General features: G+C 40.9%; 1 protein-coding gene across 2 annotated transcripts in view; it reads right to left on the bottom strand.

Moving 5' to 3' along the window:
• FCHSD2 (FCH and double SH3 domains 2) overlaps window positions 1-13,473 on the bottom strand; it is a 283,860-nt gene that overhangs the window by 23,203 nt on the left and 247,184 nt on the right. For both annotated transcript variants that reach the window (XM_049780261.1, XM_049780262.1), the window contains 2 exons: window positions 12,638-12,742; window positions 5,640-5,801 (listed from right to left, as the gene is read on the bottom strand). In XM_049780261.1, coding sequence (XP_049636218.1) covers window positions 5,640-5,801; window positions 12,638-12,742 — 267 coding nt within the window. The remainder of the gene's footprint in view (window positions 1-5,639; window positions 5,802-12,637; window positions 12,743-13,473) is intronic.

Here is a 13,473-nt window from a genome sequence, read left to right as displayed (position 1 = left end):
CTGGTCACAACACCACCATCAAATAACATAATAGCATCATAAAACACACTATAATATCCTAACAATGACAATAATATCCTAATAGCAACAACAATGAAAAAATAGAAGTGGGGAACTATAAAATCATTATAATATATTGCTATATGTTAGCTAAAATATCCAAGCATGATCCACAAAAGACACCTTCCTAAAAAAATTTAAACATTTCAGTTCTTTGAAGACACTATTAAGAAAATGAAAACACAAGCTAAAGACAAGAAAAAACTTACATAATAGCTGACAAAGGACTAGCATTCAATAAAAAAATTAGCTCAATGAAATTTGAGCAAATTATTTGAACAGGTATTCATCAAAAAGGATATATATTACAAAGCATATGAACATATATTCAACATTAATAGAAAGATAAAAATTAAAGCCATACATTGTACTATACACCTATTAGAATATCCAAAATTAAAACTGACCAGGGGCTGAAGAGGTAGCACAGCAGTAGGGTGTTTGCGGCCAAACCCAGACAGAGCCAGGTTCGATTCCTAGCATCCCATATGATTTCCACAATGATAGCACAATGGGTAGGGTACCTGTTTTGCATGAGGCAGACTGGGTTTGATCCCTAAGCAGAGACTCAGAAGTAATCCCTGAACACTACTGGGCATGACCCCACTTCTAAAAACAAAGAGCATTAATCTTGTCTTTCCAATATATTATTCAACACGAGTGTCATAATAAGTGGTATCAGAATTTGTCTCTGTACAACCTTGTAAAATGCTCACCCTTTGAGAGCAGTACAAGACAGGCTGATGCCAGCCTGCCTCTGCTAGGGAAGTAGCTGAGGAAAAGCAAGTCATATAAAAGCTATCACAAATAGATGGAAAAAGTTAAAAAAATCATCTAGAGTTTGAAAACTGTTTAAAAAAATAAAGAACGAGAATTAAGAAAGCAACCTCAAAGTATTACAGATCTCAAACCCAGTAATTTAATTTGTTTTGAGGAGGGAGTGTCTTTGGGGTACACTGGGCTGTGCACAAGTTTCATTTCTGGAGTTCAGGTAGGAACATATTGTGGTGCTGAGGAGTGAACTAGGATTGATTGCATGCAAGACAAGTGTATTAACCCTTGTACTATCTCTTCAGTTTCTAAGGACCTATATATATATTCAATATATATATTCATTTTTTGGTCACACCTGGCAGCGCTCAGGGGTTTTCATGGCTCTACACTCAGAAATCGCTCCTGGCAGGCTTGAGGAACCATACAGAATGCCAGGAATTGAACCCGGGTCTGTCCCAGGTTGGCTGCATGCAAGGCAAATGCAGCCTCTAAGGATTTATATTAAAAAAAAAGAGATCCCCAGTATGGAAAAGACAAATAAGCACATAAGTATTTTGAGAATATTATCTAGAAGACCATCCAGCAATATAGAATGTTAGGTGAAAAAATATACCAAATGGGCCAGAGTGAGCGATAATACAGTTAGTAAGTCACTTGTCTTACATATGGCCAACCTGGGCTTGAGTCTTGACACCATATATGGCTCCAGAACACTGCCAGGAGTGACCCTTGAACACAGGGCCAGAATTAAGCCTGAGCACAGTTAGGTGTGGCTTAAACACACACACACACACACACACACACACACACACACTCACACACACCTCTTTATTATGATAAATATAAGAAAAATAAGGAATAAGGAATAGGACAAGTTGCTAATTTGGTCTAACGTTGTATTTTCTTTTCTTTTCTTTCTTCCTTTTTTTTTTTTTTTTTTTGATTTTGGGTCACACCCAGCAGCGCTCAGGGGCTACTGGCTCTACGCTCAGAAATTGCTCCCAGCAGGCTCAGGAGACCATATGGGACGCTGGGATTTGAACCACTGTCCTTCTGCATGCAAGGCAAATGCCTTACCTCCATGCTATCTCTCCACCCCTCCATTGTATTTTCTAAGATTTGTATAATTTATAATTCTCTAACATTTTCCATCCTAAAATTAACATAATTCCAAAGTCAGGTTTTCAACTGGCATGGATTTTTGAGTTAGAGAAGGCAGGAAAGAGAAAGGAAGAATGAATGATAGAAAGGCTGGTTGGGTTTTTGGCTAAAATCCCACCACAGGCAGCTTTGTGTACCACTTGTTAACCACCCACTGAGTAAATACGTATGTTGGTAGACTGAGCTTCTTAAAAAGGTTTCTGGCTAGATTTTTTACTTTCCAATTCTAGATTTTGTTTCACAGCATAACACAGAAGGCAAATAATACCCAAGTAAGTACAGTTTCTCCCTTTTTAAAGGTCATTAAGTATTTTTAAATATATATACATTTGTGGGGCGTGGGGTGACTTCCCCAATATGGCTGGGGGCCTGGAGTTTACTCCTTAGCCATACTTGGTGATGATTTAGTGCCCAAACTGGGCAATGCAGTGCTGCTCAGGTCAAGTGAGGCTGGGTAACACTAGGAATAACTCTTTTACTTTGAGGGGATCAAATGAGAGACCTTCTACATGTAAGTTAAACTCCCTTGTCTTTCGAGCTGTCTCCTCAATCCCAATAGACCATATATTATTAAAAGGCATTGTCTGTAAGGCAGTTTTATACTGCTAATGTCTAATGTTATTATTAATCATGTTTTCCAGATGGAAGGAAATCTAAACTTGATGACTAGTGCTTTTGTTGGCATTAATAACGGAATAATTTGGTCTCTGGAATGTGTATTTGTTTCAGGTTCTTCAGCCAGCTAGCTGTCAGTATGAAGAGATACAACTCCCTCTAAATTATTTAAGAGCAGGCTAAATAAATATAGGACTTCATTAAGCTATGCTTTTTTTTTTTGCCTACATTTTTCCTTTATACTATTAGTTCAATTTTACAAAACACATAATCACTCTGTTGAGAGAGTATAGACAAAGGCTCCCTACATGAGACTATGATGAGACTTGAAATGGTTCTCACAAAAACCCAACACATTCAATTCTCAATTGAATGCTAATGGTCAAACAATACTATGCATGCCTCCTTCTTCTTCATATTAGAAGTGCTTTACTCTTGTTAATTGAAGGACTATCTCTAATCATCTATTTTTTTTCTGCAAAACTACCTAGTTCTTTTCTTCTTCTTTTTAATGCTGAGCTTTTCTAAGAGTACTTACAAAACAATTGGATTTTGCAGTTGAAGGGGATTTTAGAATCATTTAACTTGAACTTACTCTCTGAAACCCAGGAGATGATTTTTTCCCCCCTCAAGTTATATGTGTGTCAATAAGTTAGGGATAAGCGATATTTTGAGTTTAGCACAGCAGCCGACATCTATAAACACTGACACAGATCTTTAAAACTCTTTGAGAAAAGAAACCAGATTTGGTTCATCTTGGATTTGCCTAGAAAGCAGGTAGAAAGAATGCTTAATTGACTTAGAAAACACTAGGTCCAAAAAAAATACTTGATCTGATTGACAGCCAACAATGCCGCTAAAAAGACAAAAGCAAGTTTGTGCCCAGAGTTTGCTGTCACCATAAATTTTATCTTATAATCTGAAATAGATATAAGCTGACCTAAAAGATGTATTGGGAGACATATTCTATGTCATGGAGTAATTCTGCTACAGGGACACCATGGTAGGCTTTTCTAACTCCCAAGAAGTGAGTTCTTTTTATCAGTTGGGTTACTATTAATAGTAAAATTAGAATAATTCTTCCCCTTGGGACACACCCTCCACTATAATCCTTTTAAAAACTGGCTTATTTTGCTCTAGCCATACTGTCTTATATCTCAAGAGTACAAAAAACTGCAGAGGCACAATAGTTGAGAAATTACTAGAGTTTTAGCTCTCAGTTTGCCACTACTCTTTCTGTAGGCTCATCTATTCATTCACTCTGCTTTCAACACATAGGGACTAAGAAACTACTCTGCCAGGCACTTTGCTGAACAGTATGGAACCAGCGAGACATGGCCATTACAGTCCTGAGAGGAAAACAAACAATAAACCAACGAAAACAAATGAAGACAAATATAGATTATGATCATATCACAGAGAAATAAACAGGATAAAAAAGAAGAAAGGGCATGGAGTGAACAGCACAATTTACTTTAGATCTGTGGTTTTTCAATCTCTATATACCTGATTAAAAATCACTGACCAAAAATCACTTGACCAACAAGGCATTATGCACTTACATGCTTTCATGTTGAACCTTTATGTATTCAGATCTCCAATATGAAAGATGAATGGGAGGTGGGGAGAGAGAGAGGGGGGGGGAGAGAGGGGTGAGAGAGAGAGAGAAAGAGAGAGAGAGAGAGAGAGAGAGAAAGAGAGAGAGAGAGAGAGAGAGAGAGAGAGAGAGAGAGAGAGAGAGAGAGAGAGAGAGAGAGAGAGAGAGACTCAATGAGCTGAACTCACAGTCGCTGAGCATGGCCAGGAGCATCCCCCTCGTATGGAGCTGGGTGTGGCCCCTGAGCATTCTGGGAATGGTTCCAACACTCCCCAAACACAACCCCAAATCCTAAAGCTGAACTGCCTTGCATCAACAAAACCTAATACCTGAAGCAGGCATGCTGAAGCTGGAGCATGGGCATGACTGCAGAGTCACCCCTGTGCCATCTCGGTTGGAATACTTGGTGCAGCAGAGCATGAAGCCTGTGCCCAGAGCAAAGAAGCCACAGACTGAGTCTCCCTTACCCTTCTTTCAGACTGCTTACAACTTTGTGTGCTTCAAAAACACTGAATTAAAATGCTTATTCTTGGGGCACGGAGAGATAGCACAGCGGTAGGGCGTTAGCCTTGCACACAGCTGACCTAGGACAGATGGTGATTTGAGTTCCGGCATTCCATAGGGTCCCCAGTGCCTGCCAGGAGCAATTTCTGAGCACAGAACCAGGAATAACCCCTGAGTGCTGCTGGGTGTGACCCAAAAACCAAAAACCAAAAAAAAGAAAAAGCTTATTCTTGGGGGTCAGAGTGGTGGCACAGCAATAAGGGCATTTGCCTTGCATGCGGCTGACATAGAATGGACCGTGGTTTGATTCCCCAGTGTCCTGTATGGTCCTTCAAAGCCAGGGGCGATTTCTGAGCACAGAGCCAGGAGTAACCCTGAGTGTCACTGGGTGAGGCCCAATAACCAAAAAAAAAAAAAAAAGATAAAATGCTTATTCTTTTCACTTCCAGACAAGAAGCCTATCTACTTCATGAAAGGGATAATAAATTTGGAAAATTCAAACCTAGGGAATAATTAATGATAATATATTTTTCATAGCATATTAGAAAAAGCTACACTGGGGCTGGAATGATAGTATAGAGCTGGCTCAGATTTGATACCTGACATTCCATATGGTCCCTCAAGCCCCGGTCAGAAGGAATTTCTGAGTAAAGAGCTGGAGCATTGCCAGGTGTGACCCACAAACCAAAACCCAAAACAACAACAACAGAAAAAGAAGAGATAAAGCCACAGATTTCCTCTTAAAATAACTGGGGGTGAGGTGGAAGAGGGGAGGGGGAGAGAATAGGGGAGCAGGTGGAGGAAGAGGAGAAAATCCAGACCACTAGCAAAATCATTTTTTTTTCTTTTAAATTTTGGCTGTTTTCAGATTTGGCTACGTGGCCAAAGAACATCTTTTTCAAAGACATCCTAAGAAGAGAAATAGTACCGAGTGTAAAGTGCCATTATTGGTCACTGCAGGAAGGCGTGCCCATCGCTCATTCTCCAGCTCTTCCATCACTTGGTTCATTGCACTCTTCAGCCATGTGTCCACGGAAACACCGATCTGCTTTAACAGGTCCAGCCGGGCTTCAGCTTTTAACTTAATAATCTAAGAAAACCAAGACAGGGTCAGAAATCAAGGATTGTCCCTCAGACTGATTGTGTAAGTTCTTCCCTACTTATTCATCAGAACAATCTTGATAGTCACTCACACGGCATAGATGCTATTTCTTTGTTTGAAAAGTCTGATGGGAAAGAGGAAGGCGGGTGGGGGGGGGGAAGACAAGACAAGAACGATGGTGAGGAGGAGCAAAGGAAACAGAAGAAAACCCAGGGCTGCTGACAAGGCAAAGGGAATGCCTACATCTGGACAGGTGTGTGACACTGATGGTATGTCAACTATAACATAGATAATAATGCGTCACAAGGCCTGCATTCTTTTTCTCTTAATGTTATGCCTCAGAACATTTGAAGCCCAGCATTTTCCTTTCTTCTGTGTATGTGTGTGTGTGTGTGTGTGAGAGAGAGAGAGAGAGAGAGAGAGAGAGAGAGAGAGAGAGAGAGAGAGAGAGAGAGAGAGAGAGAGAGAGAGAGAGAGAGAGAGAGATTTGGAGTCACACTTGGTTGTACTCAGGGAAAATACCTGGCTGTGCACTCAGGGATCATTCCTGATAGGGCTTGGGGACTATGTGGGGTACTGGGTGTGGTCAAACCTGGGTTGTCTTGGTACAAGGTAAGCACCTTCCCATCTTTTTGGCACAGGAATGATAATCTTGTTCAGGAATTCTTTTCCAAGAGTAAATAGCCATTGGCAGTTCCAACCTCTTTCAGTCACATAGTAACAGCTGTGTTCTAAGGGCCTGTCTGCATGTCAGTTGGGGACAGTCCTATGGTGTCCAAACACAGCCTCGCACTGTGATCTCCACAAGGAACCTTCTGCTCCTGCCTCTAAGAGCCCCCAGTCTCCACACACCACAGATACCACTAGGCCCGGTAACAGTCTCAGTTTTGGAAGTCATCATTACCTTAAAGTCCATACCTCTCATACCCTATGCATCATTTCTCTTTGTTCAAAGATAGTTTTGTTAAGTATTGTTCTCTTTTGCTTAGCAAACAGTAAATTCAGCTTCACTGATTCACTTATCAGGCAGCAGTGGTTTTTATTCAATATACGAAGGCTTTACTGAAATAGGGGTGTTTTTTCTCTCTCTTTTTGGCTTCCCAAGTGGTGCTCAGGGTCTTTAGGACTACACTCAGCAATGATGTGGGTGGGGCTGCTGGGAGTTAAACAAGGGTCAGTAGCAAAACTTGTGCACTAAATCCTGTAGTATCTTTCCAGTACCTCAAATTTATTTTAAACATTTTTTCTACTTCTCATTTCATTTCTGCAGTGACTTAGATATTGGGTCCTCTCTCTGAGATTGTATAGGTGCTAGGATTGCACTGAGGCCTGTATCTGCACTCACAGTCTTACCGCCTCACTTGCAAGCAGGTACTCTACCAATGAGACTTCCCCATGTCTCAGCCACTGAGATAATTTTGAGGACCTTCCTTTAGACTCTTTGGACTCTTGGGACCAATCAGGGATATTCACTATCTGGAGATTCCCAAAGCAGATACGCCACCTTGACAATCCCAACTGCAAGAATCCCTGGCAGGCACTTCTGAACTTTGTGGTTTGCATTTCCCTGATGACTAACGATGTCAAAACATGTTCCATGTAAGGACATATTGGTCATCTGCTTATCTCTGAGGACACATCTATATAGAATTAAGCCCAGGCCTCCTATTTGTACAACATGTACCCTTTGAGCTATCTCCCTGGTTCTGTGTTATCTTTTAGTATGAGTTTTTATGTATTTCAGATAAAAAAAATCCTGTTAAGTACAAGATTTGTTAATTTTTTCATGGTATGGGGTGTCTTTTATGTTCTGGGCAGCTTTTTTTTTTTATTTTAATTTTTTGGTTTTTGGGTCACACCCAGCAGCACTCAGAGGTTACTCCTGGCTCTATGCTCAGAAATCGCTCCCAGCAGTCTCAGGGGACCATATGGGATGCCGGGATTTGAACCAATAATCTGCATGAAAGGCAAATAAATGCCTTACCTCCATGCTATCTCTCCAGCCTCTCTGGGCAGTTTTTAGAAGCACAAATTAAAAATTTTTATAAAGGGGAGCGATAGCACAGCGGTAGGGTGTTTGCCTTGCATGTGGCTGACGCAGGACAGACCTCGGTTTGATCCCCAGCATTCCATATGGTCCCCCAAGCCTGCCAGGGGCAATTTTTGAGTGCAGAGGAAGGAGTAACTCCCTGAGCACCACTGGGTGTGACCCAAAAGCAACAAAACAAAACAAAACAAAAAAATCCCAAAACAACCAACTTTATAAAGTCCAAATGATTTTTGTTTTGTTTGTATTCTTGGTGTCATATCTAAGGACTAATCAAAATCACAAAAGATTTATCTCAATCCTTCCTTCCTTCCTTCCTTCCTTCCTTCCTTCCTTCCTTCCTTCCTTCCTTCCTTCCTTCCTTCCTTCCTTCCTTCCTTCCTTCCTTCCTTCCTTCCTTCCTTCCTTCCTTCCTTCCTTCCTTCCTCCCTCCCTCCCTCCCTCCCTCCCTCCCTCCCTCCCTCTCCTTCCCTTCCCTGCTCTTCCCTTCCCTTCCCTTTTCTTTCTTTCTTTCTTTCTTTCTTTCTTTTTTTTTTTTTGCAGTGCTCAGGGGTTACTCCTGGCTCTATGTTCAGAAATCACTCCTGGCAGGCTCAGAAGACCATATAGGATGCCAGGATTTGAACCATCATCCTTCTGCATGCAAGGCAAACGCCTTACCTCCATACTATCTCTCCGACCCTCAATGGTTTCTTTTATAAGAGTTTATTACTCTATCTTCAAATAGCCAATACAATCCTAGAAAAAAGAATATGGAAGGCCTCTCTCTCTTGAATTTAAAACTATACTATAAAGCTATAGTAACCAAACAGGGTGGTATTAGAAAAAGGAAAGGCTCTCAGACCAATGGAATAGAGTCCAGAGAAAGAACCTTAGGTATATGGACAGTTTGAGACATGTTTTGCGGCATTACGGAACCCTATATTGTCCTTGAAGTAGGGGTTTTGCTGAAGCTGATTCTGGTATCATGCAACAGTCCATAGTTTGATGGGGGCAAGAGGGGCCACCAAGCATGGGTCAGCGGTTGTGTTGGTTGTAGTTCTTTGTCGAGGCATAAGATGGGGACGAAGAGGGTGTCTTACAATGAGGAGCTGGATGGTGGTCTGTTGGGGCAGAAGGTCAGTCTTGGTGTCTACCCAGTTAGGAACTAAGGATAAAGAGGGTTAAATAAGGGGAAGATAATGGTTCAGGGTTGGGGGATGAGGGCGTAGGAGAGAGGCAATACATGATAGAGACTATATACAATATATAGATGGACTGTTTATGGTTTAGTCTTGGAGTCAATATGAAAAGTCACGTCCACAAAAAGACTAGAGAATAAAGGTCTATTTGAGTGTTTTATCCAAATCTTGGGCATCCTGATTCCATTCCTAGGAACAGTCTAGGATCAGGAACGTTTTTGGATAAAGCTTAAAAAGTTTATTTGTCGTGCGGGACCCTGTCCTAGGACCTGTACAAATGCCAAGAACGCTGGATACAGTGGCCTCATTGTCTCACCCACAACTGAGAGGAAAGTTTCCTGGCACCACATACAAAGCCCTTGGGATGAGGTAATGAACACCTATGGAGACAGGGGTTCATCCCATGATGGTATGCTTCAAGGATGAAGAAGCCCTGAATCTCCTAGGCCACGGGAATTCCCATTCTCCCCCAATGCTTACTGTGTCTATACAAAAAAAAAAAGTGAGGGAACGCCAAACCCTACCACTGCAGCACCCCTTCTTTTACTTGCTTTGTTTTGATTTCTTAGTTTTTGACTTTATTTTCCTTCTTTCCTCCATTTTCTTTTCCCTTTTCTTTTCACTCCTGTGATTATTATTTGGTGATTTTTTTTTCCTTTTCTCATTAGCCGGGTGCATTTTTCTTCTTCTTTTTCTCTTTTTTTGGTAATTGTGGCCAATTTTTTCTCTCTTCCTTTTTTTTTTCTTTTTTCTTCTTATCCTTTTTATTGCAAATGACAACAGAATAGACAATCTACAACAAGCTATAAAGTGGAGACCAGTTGCACTAGTATGCTGGGGGGAAAAGGAGGGAGATATGAGATGCATGCTGGAAACGGGGGTGGAGGGAGGACAGCACTGGGGTGGGAGTGCCCCTCATTCGTTGTCACTATGTACCATAAATAATGCTGTGAAAAATAAAAAAATTAAAAAAAAAAGATTTGAGATGTGTACTAAGGAAAGAAACTGTATAAGCAAACTGATTATTATTATTATGTCTTAAATTAGAAATGACCTAATGTTTGTATAAATAATTTTATGAAAAAAAATAAAATCAGAAAAAGATGGATAATCTGACTAGCCTAAAATATACTGAAAGGCAATTTCATCTATAATGAAATAAATGATACCAATCTTACATACAAAAAAAAAAAAAACCCAGAATGAAAACAAAGATGACATGGACATTTCTTCTTCTTCTTCTTCTTTTTTTTTTTTTTTTTGGTCACACCCGGCAGCATTCAGCGGTTACTCCTGGCTCTGCACAGAAATTACTTCTGGTGGTGCTCAGGGGACCATATGTGCTGCTGGGAAATCAAGCCTGGGTCAGCCACATGCAAGGCAAACACCCTACCTGCTGTGCTATCACTCTAGCCTGACAGGGGCATCTCTTAATAAACTTTAAAATATTAGTTAACAAAATATTAGCAAATAGACTTAGCAATATAGAGGAGAATAATATATCGTGATCAAGGAGAAATGCAAGATTAGTTTAATATAAGAAGCCAACGAATAAAGGGAGGATGCAAAAAAAAATGTAGGAAAGGCATTTGGTAATTTTTTAACACTTTTATAATCACAAGATAAAAAAAATACTCTTCTCAATTTTAGTGTAAGACATTTGCCAAAAAACTACAGACAGGCAGAATGTTGGTGTTCACTTTTATTCATTCTACTAATCAGTACAATAATGCAAGAAAAATTAATAAAATGGATTGGAAATAAAGTAAAATTGCCTTAAACAACTGAACACATTTATTCCTTACCTAAGGAATCTAAAAAAAAGAATGCAAGTTTATATGATGCAAGGACAAAATAAAAAATTTGGGGGGGGGGTTTGGGGAGATAGAACAGAAATGAGGGTGCATACTGGCATAGTCTGACCCTGGTTCTTCTGGGTGTGGCCCTAAAGGTCCCTGAAACACCAGCAGGGTGGTCCTGGTGGGCTCCAGCACCATTGGGCCTAAACAGCACCATGCTGTCTGGCCAAGCATTCAACCGAGTAGCCTGGTTGTCTGAGAAATGCTGGGAGTGGCCCTCAAGCCCCTTGAGGAGTTAGCTGGGATTTAGGGAGCAGACAGTGACACCATGGATGGAGTTTGGCAATGGAAAATGAGCACACACCCTTCAGAAAACTTCTCACTTTCTCTGTTCCACCAAGACTCTGAAATGAGCTTTTTCCCAGAGTCTGGAGGAATAAATAGGGAAAAACTTCCTAGTTTATATTTCTAGCCAATATTTCTCAGACCAGGGAGGGCTGCCAACAGTAATTGGCGGGCATCATTGGAAGTGGTTTAGCCATAATTCGGGGTTCAGAAAGGGAAGTGGCTACTTATTGCACACCCTGACCACCTCTGTGATCAGACAGTAGATTGAAGATAGGTTGGGATTACTGGCTTTTCTCTAGGCAAGGCAGACATCAAGCATTTTCTGGTTCTAACTACTCCCCAAACGTTTGCTCCATTTGTTTCCCCCATAACTGCCTCAATCACTAGAACAATTCCTCAAATTATACAGAGTCCTGAAGCTGGAAGATAGAACAGTGGGTAGGACATTTGCCTTGCACATAGCTGACCTGGGTTCAATCCCCAGCATCCTATATGGTCCCCAGAGCCTAATAGGAGTGATTCATTTTGTTTTTTTGGGCCACACACAATGGTGCTCAGGGATTACTCCTGGTTCTGCACTCAGAAATTACTCCTAGGTATATGGAATACCAGGGATTGAACCTGGATTGGCCAGGTGTACAGCAAACACCCTAACTGCTGTTCATAGCTCTGGCCCTTAGGAGTAATTCTTGAATGTAAAGCCAGGAGTAACCTCTAAGAACCACGAGGTGTGGCCTCTCACCCTCCCCCTGCATCCTCGATAGTCCAGAGTCAGTATTGGAAAATCACTAGTTTAGACTAATACCCAACTAGTGCAAGAATTCCTGGTATCGAGTCCTTGACAGAAGAGATGCTTGCCTAAAACTTTCTAGTACACTCCCAGTGCTTACTATGTCCTAAAGGTACTTGTTCTGTCAACAATTCCAATGATCTACAGGCTAAACACCAAGCTCAAACCTGCCTCCTCCTACTAGACTTTTGGTTTAAGTTCTGCCTCTTGAGTGGTATAAATCCATGCAATTCCTTTTTTGCTGAGCAATCAAACACAACTCATCTTAAGTTCTATTTTCTATGCCACCTGCCTTAACTCTCTTACCACAGTGATCCATATCCTCTGGGCTGCAGAAGTTGGTGGTGGGGGCTACTCCATGGCAATTCTTTTTACTTACTTGGTTATCTCTGGCAGTCTTTATGCTTTCTTTTCTAACAAAAACATAGACGTCTTGAAGGCTGGACAGTTTTGTTCTTTTTATTAATTTAATTTTGGGGCACACTTGGCAGTGCTCATGGGACAATATGTGGTACTGTAGATTCAAATTAGGATTACAGCTGCCACATGCAAGGCCTGTGTCCTTACCTATCAGAGCCCTAGAAAGTGAATTTTAAAGGTCCTTATCACAGTAGGAATATCACAGCTGGATAAAATAGTACCACTAGCAGCCACCTTACCTCTGCTTTACGAATATTTTCTCTGGCTTCATCTATTTTCTGTTCCAATTCTGCTCGGTTTTGATCTGATACTGCAGCTCCGTGACATTCCAGATCATCTAGAACCTATAAAGGAAACAGAAAAATGATGACTTTTTCATATTATCTTTTTCTTCTTTTTTTTGGAGGGGGGGGGATTTTGGTCACACCCGGTGGTGCGCTGGGGCTACTCCTGGCTCTGCACTCAGAAATCACTCCTGGCAGGCTTGAGGAACCATATGTAATTCAACCTGAGTCAGCTGCATGCAAGGCAAATGATCTACCTGCTGTGCTGTCGCTCTGGCCCTTCTTTCTCTTCTTTATATAGTCTAGGTAACACAGTTAAAATAGTATTAATGCTTTTTAATTATATGGTGTATGATGAACTAAAACCAGGGCATAAAAATAGTAATTGATAAAAAACTTTGGATACTGGATTACTTTCTTTTGGTGACTAGAGTATTTATAGAACTCTAAAAACTTTATTGATGAGTGACTGTATTTCCTTTGAGTCCCTTAATTTACTTATATTCATCTTCTACAAGATTAAACCCAACAAGCTAACATTAGCAGAGAATATCTGGATTGTACATTTTGATGTGTACACCTTAGGATTTCTTTTTCTGATTTTTCTTTTGAGGAACCACACCCAGAACTAAGGGCTTATTCTTGGCTCTGGGCTCAGGGACCACTTCTGGCAGTGCCTTGGGTGCTGGTGCTGGGGATCAAAGCTGGGTCAGCTGCATACAAGGCAAGAGTCTTATCTGCTTTACTATTGCTCTAGTACCATTCTTAGTATTGTAAAAATTACTTGACTA

The sequence above is a fragment of the Suncus etruscus genome, chromosome 9 (genome assembly GCF_024139225.1).
Source record: "Suncus etruscus isolate mSunEtr1 chromosome 9, mSunEtr1.pri.cur, whole genome shotgun sequence".
Lineage (NCBI taxonomy): Eukaryota > Metazoa > Chordata > Mammalia > Eulipotyphla > Soricidae > Suncus > Suncus etruscus.
The sequence above is the reverse complement of the archived record's forward strand: the minus strand, read 5'-3'. Positions and strand labels throughout refer to the sequence as shown.